Here is a 13,099-nt window from a genome sequence, read left to right as displayed (position 1 = left end):
TTCCCATTTGGATGATGGTTGAATCAATATCGATTCCTAATATTGATTCAATGTGTCAAATCAACCAAAAATGTGCATGTAGATTCCTATTTAGATGATGGTTGAATCAACATTGATAGTGTCAGTTATGGTTGAAAGTCCAACGTTTATTCAACATTAAAACAATTTGCGCTTTCTGTTTAATTTCAATGTCCGGGTTTCAACATGGATTCAATATTTCTGCCTAACCATATTTCAACATTGATTCACTCATATTTTGCTATCTGGGAGTGGACTTAAAAGAGCAGATTTTGCAGCCCTGATCCAAAGTCCAGGAGCTCTGACAGCAAAGGCTCTGTCTCCTTTTGTGTACCTGGACCTTGGAACGACCAACAGCGATGCCTCTGAGGATCAAAGTTTGGGTGAGCTGGAGGAGGGACAGGGATGTTTTACTTGCACCAGGTAGGAATGTTTTGCAATAATCCAATCTACTGAAAGAATGGATGACAGTTTCAACATTTCTGGTAGATAGGAAAGATTTTTCTGAGGTGATGAAAGCATGATTGAACCATTGAATTGACATGGATGTGTTGATGGCAATATCAACATGACCTATGATCATACATTCAGTTTTGTCCGCATTTAGCTGCAGGACATTTCGGGACATCCATTTGTGGATATCCAGGAGGAAGATTAACAGTGTTAAGGGTCACAGCTTAAATAATATTGTGGTGCCATTTGTCAACCAGGTAGGTGCCCAGGTTTTTCTGTGACCCACAGTCAACTACTTACAACTAAATGTGTTGTGCAAGTATATTTACTCCACTGCTGTACTTAAGTATTTTTTACTGAAGTTTTTCCATTTTATAGTACTTTATACTTCTATTCCACATTGAGGGAAATATCACACCACTGAATTTATTTGAGCATAACTTTACTTTTTCAGAACATTATGATCAAATAAATAAATACAATATAATGCAAATGCCAGATATGCAATCCTGCAATATGTTTTCAGCACCAGCAGTGATCAATTAACAAACACAAATATGTTACATTTCACAAATATTATGTTAAAAAACTGACACCCAACTCTTTTTAATTACATTTATTAACATTGCATAATACAAAACATTACTTGCATTCCTCTGTTGAGCCTTCCTTGAATTAATTCAAAGGCAGCCTTGAAGAGTTTAATATCCAGTGTACGCAGTAAAGGACATTTAAAGACATCTTCACAACAGAACATCTTTCATTCTTCAGGCATTTTTGCTTTGCACACAAAAGCAACCAATCAGTTCAGTGAAAATGACAAGTAACATACAGTATAACTGGCCCAGATTTGCAAACGCATACTTTTTAAGTAAATATATAAAAACACTGATTGTTGGGTATCCAATATAGAGTATGAAAATATAAATAAAACTTGTCTTGTTCATTCAATTAAAATCTTTACAAAATAATAAACTAGCGATAAGAAATGTATATTGTTTAATGACCTACTTCAAAACTTTTATACATTCCTTTAAATAAAAAAATACTTATGAATTATGATGTCTGACATTTCCTCGAGGAGGTAGATTCTCTCCTTGTTTGATGACTTTCACATACCAAATTGTACCTTGTCCTTAAACTTACGACGTCTTTAAGTATGAGCCATAATCAATTCAGCTTCACAATAGCCAGGCCAGAAATGCAGTTAATATTGAGATTAGTTAAATCACTAATTTGTCGCTATTGAGCATAAATGTAATCTGAATAAAGCAGTTTACAAAGGCACTGTGATGCATAGCAATATCAAATCAAAACAATGCATACATGTTTGTGGACATAAAGACCCGTTCCAGAAAGGGACTTTGGTGCCACCTGTCGTTAGATTGCTTCAAAAATAAGTTTCATACAGGTTTGAATAATATATTGCTCACTGCTTTGACTTTGAGTTGCAGCAGGTTAGTCTTTACTGAAGCTTTAATCTTTAAAGCTCAATTAAAAACTGCCCATTTCTGGCAAGGCTAGTGGAAGTAGGACTGCAGGGTACCACGGCGACGGATATCGGTTGTCCAGCAGTGGAAGCCACCCCCCAGGGAGTTAGCATGGCGAATATTCACCTTAACGCTCTTGATACCTGCAAAAAAAAACACATTGATGCATCAGATACATTTCCTTAAAGATCATATTTATCATGACATTTTTAATGGACATGAAAACTGAGGACATTTCTCAACCATGGATTTTATGGCCTCTGGTAGAATTCGGACATCAAATCCGTTAAAGTCTTAAATGATGCAAAAAAATAAACTGGAATGACCCTAATGGGAAACTCACCGAGGCTCTCAAACATTTTTTGAATGGTGACTTCATTGGCGTCAACCATGACACGCTTTTCATCCAACATCAGGACATTCATGGACAGCCACTTGGAGGACATCCACAGAGGATGATCTAGAACAAAAAAGGAGAGGAAAGGTCTATTTTCTCTGTAAGTATTCAAAATGGTTTTCTTATGTAAGAAAATACAAGTTTTACTACTAACCATCAGGAATCAGAGGGGTCGGAGGTTTCACAACAGACCACCCAGCCTTGTGGAACATGTCAACCTGAAACAAACAGGGGACAATGAGCGACAGTGAACATCAAACACATTTAAAGTATCAGTCTCCAGGAAGTTAGCATAGGACACTGAGAGATATTAAAAATAGCCTTTCATGGTCCAAGAGTACCTGATGACATGGACGATCAGGGTTTGACAACACCAATCCTGGTCCAATAATGTTAAAAGTGGCATCAATGTGCATGGGGTTAGGATCCTTGAATGAGATGATGTGGACTTTGTAGTCTGGAGCCAGATGGCGGCGCATCCACTCAATACCCATGTAATTTGTAACCTGCAAAACAACACAAGTGAGTTACCTCTGCTGCAAATTTTAAACTTTGAACCTTTATTGTAATAAAACTTTGTCTTGTCTCACCTTCATTAATTCACACTTGATCATTATCATGAGCGATAACATATTTAAATATAGACTGGTAAATATGTACCTATTGGGCTTTACGCAAATAAGTTATACATTTGACAGCATTCATACCTGACTCCTCTGGACAAAAATGTCCCTCCCAGCCCGGATGAAGTCGGCAGCATCAAAGCACGGCTCGTGCTCTGTGGTCACAAACTTCCCCTCGGCAGCCAGCTTGTGTCTGTCCTCCACTGTGCGGATGGGGTAGTCCTGAAAGCCACCAAGCAACAATAATCAAGCAATAATCAGATAACAAAACATATCTGTGGTGACGTGAAGAACATAAACAATCACTTCCAATGCGGATTTGATCAAAAATACAATCTCAAATCTTTAACCAGTTGTACAACACTTGAAACACTCAACGTGCGGTGCTAATCTCACAAGATAAGGCCTCACCTGATCGTACAGTTCATCGGCCATCGTGGGTTTCGGAGCAGTTGTCCATTTGGCCCCGTTTCTGAAGTACTCCTTGATCAAAGGTCTGTAGGCTCTGTACTCAAAGAAGCGAGCCCTCCAGGCCATAGGAGCCTCAATAATCTCATTCCCCACAACCAGAAGGATGTCTCTGGGCATGGCCGCATACATGCCTGTAACAGATACAAGAATCATTGTAATATTATAAATAATAAGAAATACATGTAGTGTAGTTTAAAGTGCAATATGTGCCTTTGAATGTTGTGCAGTAGAAATATAAAGAAGTAGTAATTGAAAAGATAAGTAACTTAAAATTGCTTGTTGTTTTGGGGATTTTGGGTGTTTACGTGTCTTCATTGATTACAGGCATTGAGCTGTGCACTTCTTTACACAGACATGTTATCCATAATGTTGATGTTATTTGAAAACAGATTTGTGTAATTCTTTACCTGGTGATTCGAAGTCTGGAGTTTTGTATTCCATGGACCAGTCCATGGGTTCTGGTCTCCTTACATTGACGCCCTCATGACGAAGAATATTGCACATTTCCTCAATCTCAGCAACAGTTTTTTTCAAGTGGTCTGCAGGAAAAGAGTGGCCCCCATGCTTCATATAGAAAGGCCAATACTTCTCATATGTGTTAGCCTGTTGATAAGTTCACAACATGACAACATGGAGTTATTTTAATGGCCTACACCTGAGCATTATATAAGGTTTACAGATGCACTCTTGACATTTTGGCTTACTTTCACTTCCACGGTGAAGGGAGGCACATGGGCATTTTCAGCGCGACCCACAATCACCTCCTCCAGAGGGTCCCATTCATTGTGGCTGCAGACAGGACATTCCTGCTCCACAGGCTCAGTAACATGGTCAGCTGCATCGTGCGACTGTGCAGCTGCTGCACTGGAGGTGCTCTGCAAGGCCCTCTGCACCCATCCAGTCACTGACCGGCCAAGCTGAGGGGGGGAAATGGATCACAAGCTGTTTAATTTTCTTCAGCACAAAAAAGGTCTATGGTTTTGTGAAATTACAGTATACTGAGAAAGGCTTTTGTACAAAATAGGCCTATTTCTTAATAAAAGTAACAGACCTTTTCAGGCAAAATATGGCATAAATATATTAATACAATCTGTGTATTAGTCCCTAACAAAACTATCTGTGTGTAATTACTTTTGCTGATTTTTTTGTTCGTTTATTGTATTATAGTTACAGATACTTAGTGGAAATTGAAGTGATAGAGGCAAATAAATGTTGGCTTGCAGTTTACCTCCAAAAATGCTAGTTCAAACAAGGTTAAACAGTGTAGGCTGATAAAAATAACGGTTTAGAGATAGCAATGATAAATGCATCAGTACGGTATTTTTTTTGCTGTTAAAGTACACATGTTAATAAGAAGCCTCTATCTCCACAGATAGCTCAGTGTCACTGAGTCTGGGAGTGCATCTGCTGCAGACAGCTGTTCACTGTCACTCAGGGACCAAACACGCAGAGTCTTTCAGCAGTTGAAATAAATTATTGGACTGAGTCTAAATTGACATAATCAGTGTTTTTCCCCAAAAAATATATTAGAATCAACTAAAATGCTTAATCAGACAACAGGAACAATTTAAATAAATGTCAACATTTTTTCTTTATTCAAAATCAGCGATATGTGCCTATTTTAACAGATTTTTGTTTACTTTTTCTAAAGAATTTGGAAGAAAAAATAAGAAGTCATGAGACCACCATAATACCAACCATGGCTGCGATCAGATGGGCAGCCTCGGCCCCCCTGCTACCTCCTCTCAGACACCTGACTCGCAGCATTGTCCAATGTAATAGTGAGTGTGTCAGTGAAAGCACACGACAGCGCAGGATCCACCTCTCAGTTTGCTCAAAAATGAAGACGCCTTAGCAAGCAGCCACCTTTATAGCCCAGGGTCTACGTGCCTCTAAGACTATTGGTTGCCCTTATGTTATGGGGCAATGTGACCTTAGAGAAACCTTTCTGAAACTCAATCCCTGACACCAGCAAATTCTTATCAATGGCTTCTTCTGCTGAAAAGTTTCCAAGGCCAACATCTGAAATGTATCTGGAATTGCGTTCCATTGTGCAGAAACAACCATTTTCTGGAACGTTTTTATTAGTGCCAAAGATACCCTGAGGAAAATAATAAAATAAATGACTTAATAACCTATTTTTGGCCACTGCATACAAATGCTGAAAACATTTTTTTTTTGCATTTTAGTAATTGATTAGGATATTTAAAATAGGATTTATTTGAAATGAAGTCTTTCAATGTATTGTTTTCTTAGTCTTATTGTGTTGGTGACCGGTTAAGGAAATTATATTATATATATTTGATAAAGCTACAAAATAAAAGGCTTAACTGTGTTACTTTCAGTGAGGCGATGTTAATATTCAGTTTGTCATGCTTGCTTATTGGACTTTTTCGACTCCAGTGTCATATAACTACATTAACAGTATAATCATAATAATTGTATTACATGGGAACATTACCAAACACAGTATGGGAAGCAGGTGAAGGTTGAAAAGTAGAGTATTATAGCCTAATCAAAGAAACAAATAGCCTTTACACAGCTGGGTCACCACATGCTCCTCTGGACTGTGCTCTCAAGACTTTCACAACCCTACGACCTCAGTGACTCCTGATATTACCCTGCCTGCCCTCTAAAAAAATATCTGGCTGATGCCCAAGGTTCACATGATATGCACTGAGGATGCCTTTGGCTCCCAGTAGCATCATTTATTGGTCCAATAGTCAAAAGGGCAACTTTGTGGACTAAACTTATATTATTTCATTTAATAATAATGGTTATTTACCTTTATCCATACAGCACCTTTAAAAAAGAAAAAGAACACAAACACATTTCAGCACTGCAATGAATTCAGTCCAGTCTTTATGTGATACAACTTATTTATAAATATAGTCATATTGTGTGTTGTTTCTGTTACTGTTTGAGCCTGTTTGTGTGTGTACTGTACCTGTATGCATTTGCATAATTTTCCAATCTTTGATCCAAATTCAAACACAAGGATGGTACCATTACCAGTGGCAGAAAGTGACAAAGAGCATTTACTCTAGTTTCTAGTTAATCTCTGTACAAGTTACTAATAAACACACAAAAAACAATACATTGTAGATAAAAACCAGTGGTCCTAATCTTTTTTGACCTATGACCCCTACTCAAGAAGCCGTGGTGGGCCCTTCAATGACATTTCAGATGCCTGTGAGCACAGGTCTACCAATCAATTGTTCTGTTTTTTAAAGCAAAGATAAGAGAAAAGTCAAACGAACAATTGCACATTTTTGACATATAACTTTTTCGCTGTTGCTTTAACATCTTTCGACTCCACAAATAAGTCTTGTGACCACTTGGAGGGAACCTGGACTAAACAGCAAATACAGGAATAATACAGGACTTCAATTTGAGAGAAACTCCAATGTGATTTTGAATGTGTAATTCTATGGCTCCACCTAATGCTCCTTTCGACTCCCTGGGTTATTTACACCATGTTAACGCCTTTTCAGCTGATCCCCCCCCCCCCCACACACTCAATCAATGAAACAAAAAGAATGTCAACAAAACATGTTTTTCACATTTTAATTGTGTTGTTCTCTAAAACCACTTCCATCTTGTAGTGGACATTTTTATTATATCCTTATATGCTTAAACCAAATGCTTCTCATAAATGTCATGTGCTGTTTTCTTTTTCTTCTACGCGCTTCAAGGCCACAGAGCTGCTTTGGCTACTGGGAGACTCATACACAGTCACACAAGAACTTCCCTACTCTGAGAACCGTTATGCTATCTACAGCTCAAGGCCAGAAGATGTCTAATAACAATGTGACCGTGTGAACACAAGAGTTATAACATTCCCACTCTTTTTCTATATAACCTCTGCTTTTTCATTGTACTACGCACACTCTGGCAGACTATTCTATGCTCTGTCAGACCTGTGTCTATATTATATCTGTATCATGTATTTGAAGCTTCAAATAAATAACCAAAAGACAGCTCTGTTCGATTCACCATTTATTTGTTTTGATCACTTTGACTTGTACTCTCCAGCCGTGTTGGGTCCTAGATTTCCATAACAAATGGCGTTGTCGGCAGGATCTCTGCAAGTTCGATTGGGGACACCTCCGGACGCTGGTGGTCGCTCCAGGATCCTCGGATCCTCCTCTACCTCGACAGAAACCGTACGGGACGAGAGGACCAGCGCCGGGGTGGAACCGATTGACTTCACGAGATCCAACAAACTCAAAGGGCTTTCAATACTCGGTGAGATGTACAGAGTCTAAATTGTTTAAAGTTAAACGTAATTAAACTCGACATGACATTTATGAGAGGGACTGCTCGAAAGTAGGATATTTGGGATATCTGTATCATCGACGGATGAAAAAATAGTGTTTTGGTAACACGGGGTGTTTTGGTAACACTTAAAGACTTTGTTATGGGAGCAAAGCAGGGTAGGGGATTTGTACATTCTCCTGAGGGTCCGATTATGGATGTCATGCGAGCAAAATATGGTGAAGACAGTCTGTCTAAATTAAATATATGGATGGAAATGTTCGGATTTCCTAAGGGAGGTTTTTTGAGTAAATTAAAATCAAGAACCTAAAAAGAATAAATTACAAGAACATGAAGATGGAATGAAGGGTAAAAAGATAAAGTTAAAGTAAAAGACTTATAGAAAACTGGACACTCACAGAAAGTGTTTATAATACTGGGGAGTAAAAAAAAGGCAGTTGGCCTTGGGCATTAAATAAAATATTAAGGTTGAAGATGAATGTGAAGAAAAGAAATACATTATTTCCAAAAGACATGTAAACCCCAGACATCTCTGTGTCCTTCCATTGCAGGCCTGAATGACCTCTCCTCGACTCTGGGTATCCCTTCCCTCCTCTGGCGTACAACCCTGGCAATCCGGTTGGAACACCTCAACCACCTCCACCGCCACTACAAGCCCCAGCCATGCAGTCAGCGTCAACTCCAAGCTCGTCCACCCCCATCAGGCCCAAGTAGATGGGGACAACAGCGGGATAAACAAACCCGATGCCCTAGGAGACCAAGCCGGTGTTTGGGAAACAAGTAATGCCTTTCTCAACGGACTCACAGACACAGCGCAAGCTAAGCAAAATGCTGGCCGCTCACAATACTCATCAGACCTCTGTGTGTTTCTGTGTGGAGCTTCAGTACTCTACTCTACACTCTACACTCGTCGATAAGAGTGAGCGGAGCGCATTTTCGCGAGCGGAGCACATTTTCTCATCCGCCTCACGGAGCGTGGAAAGTGAGGGGCAGGGCTGCCTCTCTTCCGTCGGCGTGGATAGGAGGTTTACCTGTGCACCTGTGCTGTTGTGGGGAGGTTTTTCCCGGGAAGTCGCGGAGAGACGGAGCGGCTGCACGTTGTTGTTTGGGTCCCCTTTTTCCACCTGCCCAGTTGTGCTGTGGCAGGGACCTGCTTCCACTTGTCTGTGCTGCTGTCCTGGCGAGATTTTACCCCGGGGGGCGTAACGGAGAGACCGGAGCGGCTTCGCGTTCGGGCTTTGGCCTGCTTTACACCTGCTGTAGCGGAGGCCTGTATCCACCTGCTCCACCTGTCGTGCTCTACGGTGCCGAGGACGTTTACCACGGGGATATCGCTCAGAGACCGGAGCGCCTCTACGCCTCGAGCTGGTCCTGCTTCGCCTATCCTGCTGTAGGCCTACTGAGGAGGTTCTGCACCGGGGATATCGCGAGGAGAACGGAGCGCCTCCACATTTCGGGCCTGCTTGCACGCCTATCTGGATGCTCTGCTGGTCTGGGAAAATGGCCCATATCGGGATTCTGCTGTGCCTGTTTAACTGTTTTGGACTATGAGAAGATCTCTAGTCATTCTGAGAAGACTACTGGATTCAGGTCTGTTCTGCCACCTGCAGTGGGCATCCCCTGCAAAGGTTCGGATATGTTGCTCAAACAATTACCGGTTGCCTTGTCACAGTCAATCTGCTCGACAAAATATGTTTGTCTTTTTTATTTTCCTGCGATGATGGTTCTTCAGGACTGCTTCTTAAGCTCTAATCACACTCTCGCAGACTTTTCCGGTGTTTCTAAATTAGATGACAATGTATGTGTGTCATTTAAGAGGAAAATATGCCTGTTTTTTTTGTTGTTATTACTGTCAGGAAATGTACAACCTAACCCTGGTCCGCCCAGTAGTAATAGTCAGATCGCTACTCCTGCTGATTTTAAAGCTAGGTCTGGGTTGGGTTTCATCCACTTGAATGTGCGCAGTCTGTTAGGTAAACTAGATTTTGTCCGTATCTGGGCAAAATCGACTGACGCTGACGTCATTGTCTTATCTGAAACATGGCTAAATAAGTCTATTTTGGCCTCTGACATTGCCTTAAATGGTTTTAATGTGTATCGTACCGACCGGCCTAATAAAGGTGGTGGCGTTGCAATTTATGTTAAGAATAAGTTCAATGTAACCACATTAATTTCCAAATCGATCAGTAAGCAATTTGAATTTTTAGCCTTAAATATAGAAGTGGCAAAGGGTCAACAGGTCATGGTGGTGGGCAGCTACAGACCCCCCTCAGCTGTCAAAGACTCCTTGTCTTCACTAGCAAATCTTTTATCACAACTAGACTACAAGGAAATAGTGCTACTTGGAGATTTTAACTGGGACTGGTTAACTGCAGTGTCAGAGGATTTTAAAAACCTTTGTATCTCATTGAATGTTACTCAGATTGTGGACAGTCCTACTCGCCCAAATATTAAGTCCCCTAATAAATCCTCCCTAATTGATCTCATTTTAACTAATGTTCCCCATAAATATTCTTCTGTGGGAGTATTTGCAAATGATCTGAGCGATCACTGTGTTGTAGCCACAATTAGGGACACTAAGGTCCAAAAGGTTAAACCTCGCATTATCATCAAGAGAGACATAACACATTTTGTGGAGCAGGGTTTTGTGCATGATCTGTTTGGGTTTGATTGGGGTAAAATCGATCTGTGTGCTGATGTGGAAACCGCATGGTCTTATTTTTATCTTGGTTTTATGGAGATCATTGATAGACATGCACCCCTGCGTAAATTTAGAGTAAAGGGACGAGACAATCCTTGGTTTTCTGCTGAGCTGTCTAGTCTCCTTCATGAGAGAAATAAGGCCTGGGCAAAGGCTAGGAAATCAGGCTCAGAGATAGAGTGGCTGCGTTTTAGGCAGCTAAGGAATAGCTTCACTTCAAATGTCAAAAGTGCAAAGTCGAAGTACTATTTGTCAGTTACCACAGAAAACCTAAATAATCCTAGGAAATTTTGGAAAGCAATCAAATCGATATCAACCGGTGAGATCCGTAATGAGCTACCTCCGTGCCTTACCACAGCATCTGGCCCTATATCGGACAGGGCTACTATGCTCAATTGCTTTAATGAGCATTTTGTGTCCTGTGATTCTCTGTTTGATTCTGTCACTAACTCTGCTTCTGTAAACACCACAGTCTGTGACTCTGAACAACGTGGTCTGGAAAACCCTTTCAGTTTTACCCCTTTTACTGTTGATGTTGTTCATGAAGCCTTATCTAAGCTAGATCCTAGGAAACCGGCTGGCCCGGACAACTTAGAACCTTTCTTTTTAAAGATAGCTGCAGATTTTATTGCTCCACCTCTTACTTCTCTTTTTAACCTCTCCCTCAGCACAAATGCAATTCCAAAAGTATGGAAGTCTGCTTATGTCTTGCCTTTACTGAAAGGAGGGGAGGCAACTATTTTAAATAACTATAGGCCAATCTCTAAATTGTCAGTTCTGGCTAAGGTTCTTGAACGCCTAGTGAGTGAACAGGTAAAGGAGTTTTTAATGTACAAATGACATCCTGTCTAAACATCAGTCAGGATTCAGAAAGAAACACAGCACCATCACTGCGACAATGAAAGTGGTGAATGACATTACTAGTATTTTAGATAATAAGCAGAGTTGTGCAGCTCTGTTTATTGACCTTTCCAAAGCGTTTGACACCGTTGATCATCTCATCTTAAAGCAGAGGCTACTCAGTATTGGCCTATCCAGCCTTGCAGTGGGGTGGTTTGTGAACTACCTCTCTGAAAGGTCCCAATGTGTTCATTTTGATGGACTGTCTTCTGAGTGGTTAAACATTTCTAATGGTGTACCACAAGGTTCTGTTTTAGGACCACTTTTATTCTCCATATATATTAACAGCGTAGGTGATAATGTGGATGAAGCTACTTTACATTTTTATGCGGATGATACTGTGATGTATTGTGCAGGTCCCTCCATTAAAGAGGCTGTTGTTAAATTACAGGCTGTTTTTAACACTATTCAGACTCAGTTCTCTGAATTAAAGCTTCTTTTAAATGTGGATAAAAAAAGTTGTTGCCTGTTACAAATACCTTGGTATCTGGCTTGATGATTGTCTCTTTTTTAAACTTCATGTCAATAACCTGCTAAAAAAACTGAGGGTTAGGCTAGGGTTCTTTTTCAGAAACAAGTCCTGTTTCTCGCTTGAGGCCAGGAAAAGGCTAGTCACTGTGACCTTTTTACCTGTGCTGGACTATGGGGATCTGGTCTATATGAATGCACCTGCCCATTGCCTGGTCAAGTTAGATGCTGCGTATCACAGTGCACTGAGATTTGTGACAAACTGTAAAGCATTAACCCATCACTGTACCCTGTATGCAAGGGCTGGTTTGCTTTCACTAACTGTACGGAGGCTCAGTCACTGGTACATTTTTATATACAAAGCCATGCTAGGGAAACTTCCATCTTATATCTGCTCCCTGATCTCACGGAGAATTGTAAGTGGCTACTGCCTGAGATCGAATGCTGTGGTTTTATTAAATGTGCCAACTGCTAGGACTGTCTTAGGGAAGACAGCTTTTAGATGCTCAGCTCCTCTGTCTTGGAATAGTCTGCAAATTAAATGGAAACTGAACAATCTGGTGCCACTAAATGTTTTTAAAGCTCGGTTGGATGCTACTCAATCGGAAGCTATTGGTACCTGTTTATGTGGATAATTATGTAAATGATGCTGGATGATGTCCTTTTGTTGTTCTGTTTATGCTTTTATGTTTCATGTGGAACTACTTGAACAGGTCTCCCTTGGAAAAGAGATCAATGATCTCAATGGGATTTTATCTGTATAAATAAAGGTTTGAAATGAAATGAATACCGAAGGAGAGGCAGAGGAGGTTTTCAGAGGCAGAGGACGAGAAGCAAGACTTTCTAGTGTGGCAGTGTTGAACATTGGATTATGGGACTGCTCACAGAACACTAACATTTCTAAATTGGGCCCTTCAATGACATTTCAGATGCCTGTGAGCACAGGTCTACCAATCAATTGTTCTGTTTTTTAAAGCAAAGATAAGAGAAAAGTCAAACGAACAATTGCACATTTTTGACATATAACTTTTTCGCTGTTGCTTTAACATCTTTCGACTCCACAAATAAGTCTTGTGACCACTTGGAGGGAACCTGGACTAAACAGCAAATACAGGAATAATACAGGACTTCAATTTGAGAGAAACTCCAATGTGATTTTGAATGTGTAATTCTATGGCTCCCCCCCCCCCCCCCCACACACACACACACACTCAATCAATGAAACAAAAAGAATGTCAACAAAACATGTTTTTCACATTTTAATTGTGTTGTTCTCTAAAACCACTTCCATCTTTAGTTT

General features: G+C 40.4%; 1 protein-coding gene across 1 annotated transcript; it reads right to left on the bottom strand.

Annotated features, from left to right (window-relative positions):
- Positions 1-1,072: 1,072 nt before the first annotated feature.
- gatm (glycine amidinotransferase (L-arginine:glycine amidinotransferase)) lies at positions 1,073-5,300 on the bottom strand. The gene is made up of 9 exons (XM_034106747.2): positions 5,151-5,300; positions 4,157-4,369; positions 3,860-4,055; positions 3,393-3,583; positions 3,066-3,203; positions 2,700-2,864; positions 2,513-2,576; positions 2,305-2,421; positions 1,073-2,104 (listed from the first exon to the last, which is right to left on the bottom strand). The coding sequence occupies exons 1-9, from the start codon at positions 5,217-5,219 to the stop codon at positions 1,992-1,994; spliced, it is 1,266 nt and encodes a 421-aa protein (XP_033962638.1). The 5' UTR covers positions 5,220-5,300; the 3' UTR covers positions 1,073-1,991.
- Positions 5,301-13,099: the final 7,799 nt, after the last annotated feature.

The sequence above is a fragment of the Pseudochaenichthys georgianus genome, chromosome 3 (genome assembly GCF_902827115.2).
Source record: "Pseudochaenichthys georgianus chromosome 3, fPseGeo1.2, whole genome shotgun sequence".
NCBI classification, from domain to species: Eukaryota; Metazoa; Chordata; class Actinopteri; order Perciformes; family Channichthyidae; genus Pseudochaenichthys; species Pseudochaenichthys georgianus.
Note: the sequence above shows the minus strand (reverse complement) of the source record. Positions and strands in the feature narration are given on the sequence as shown.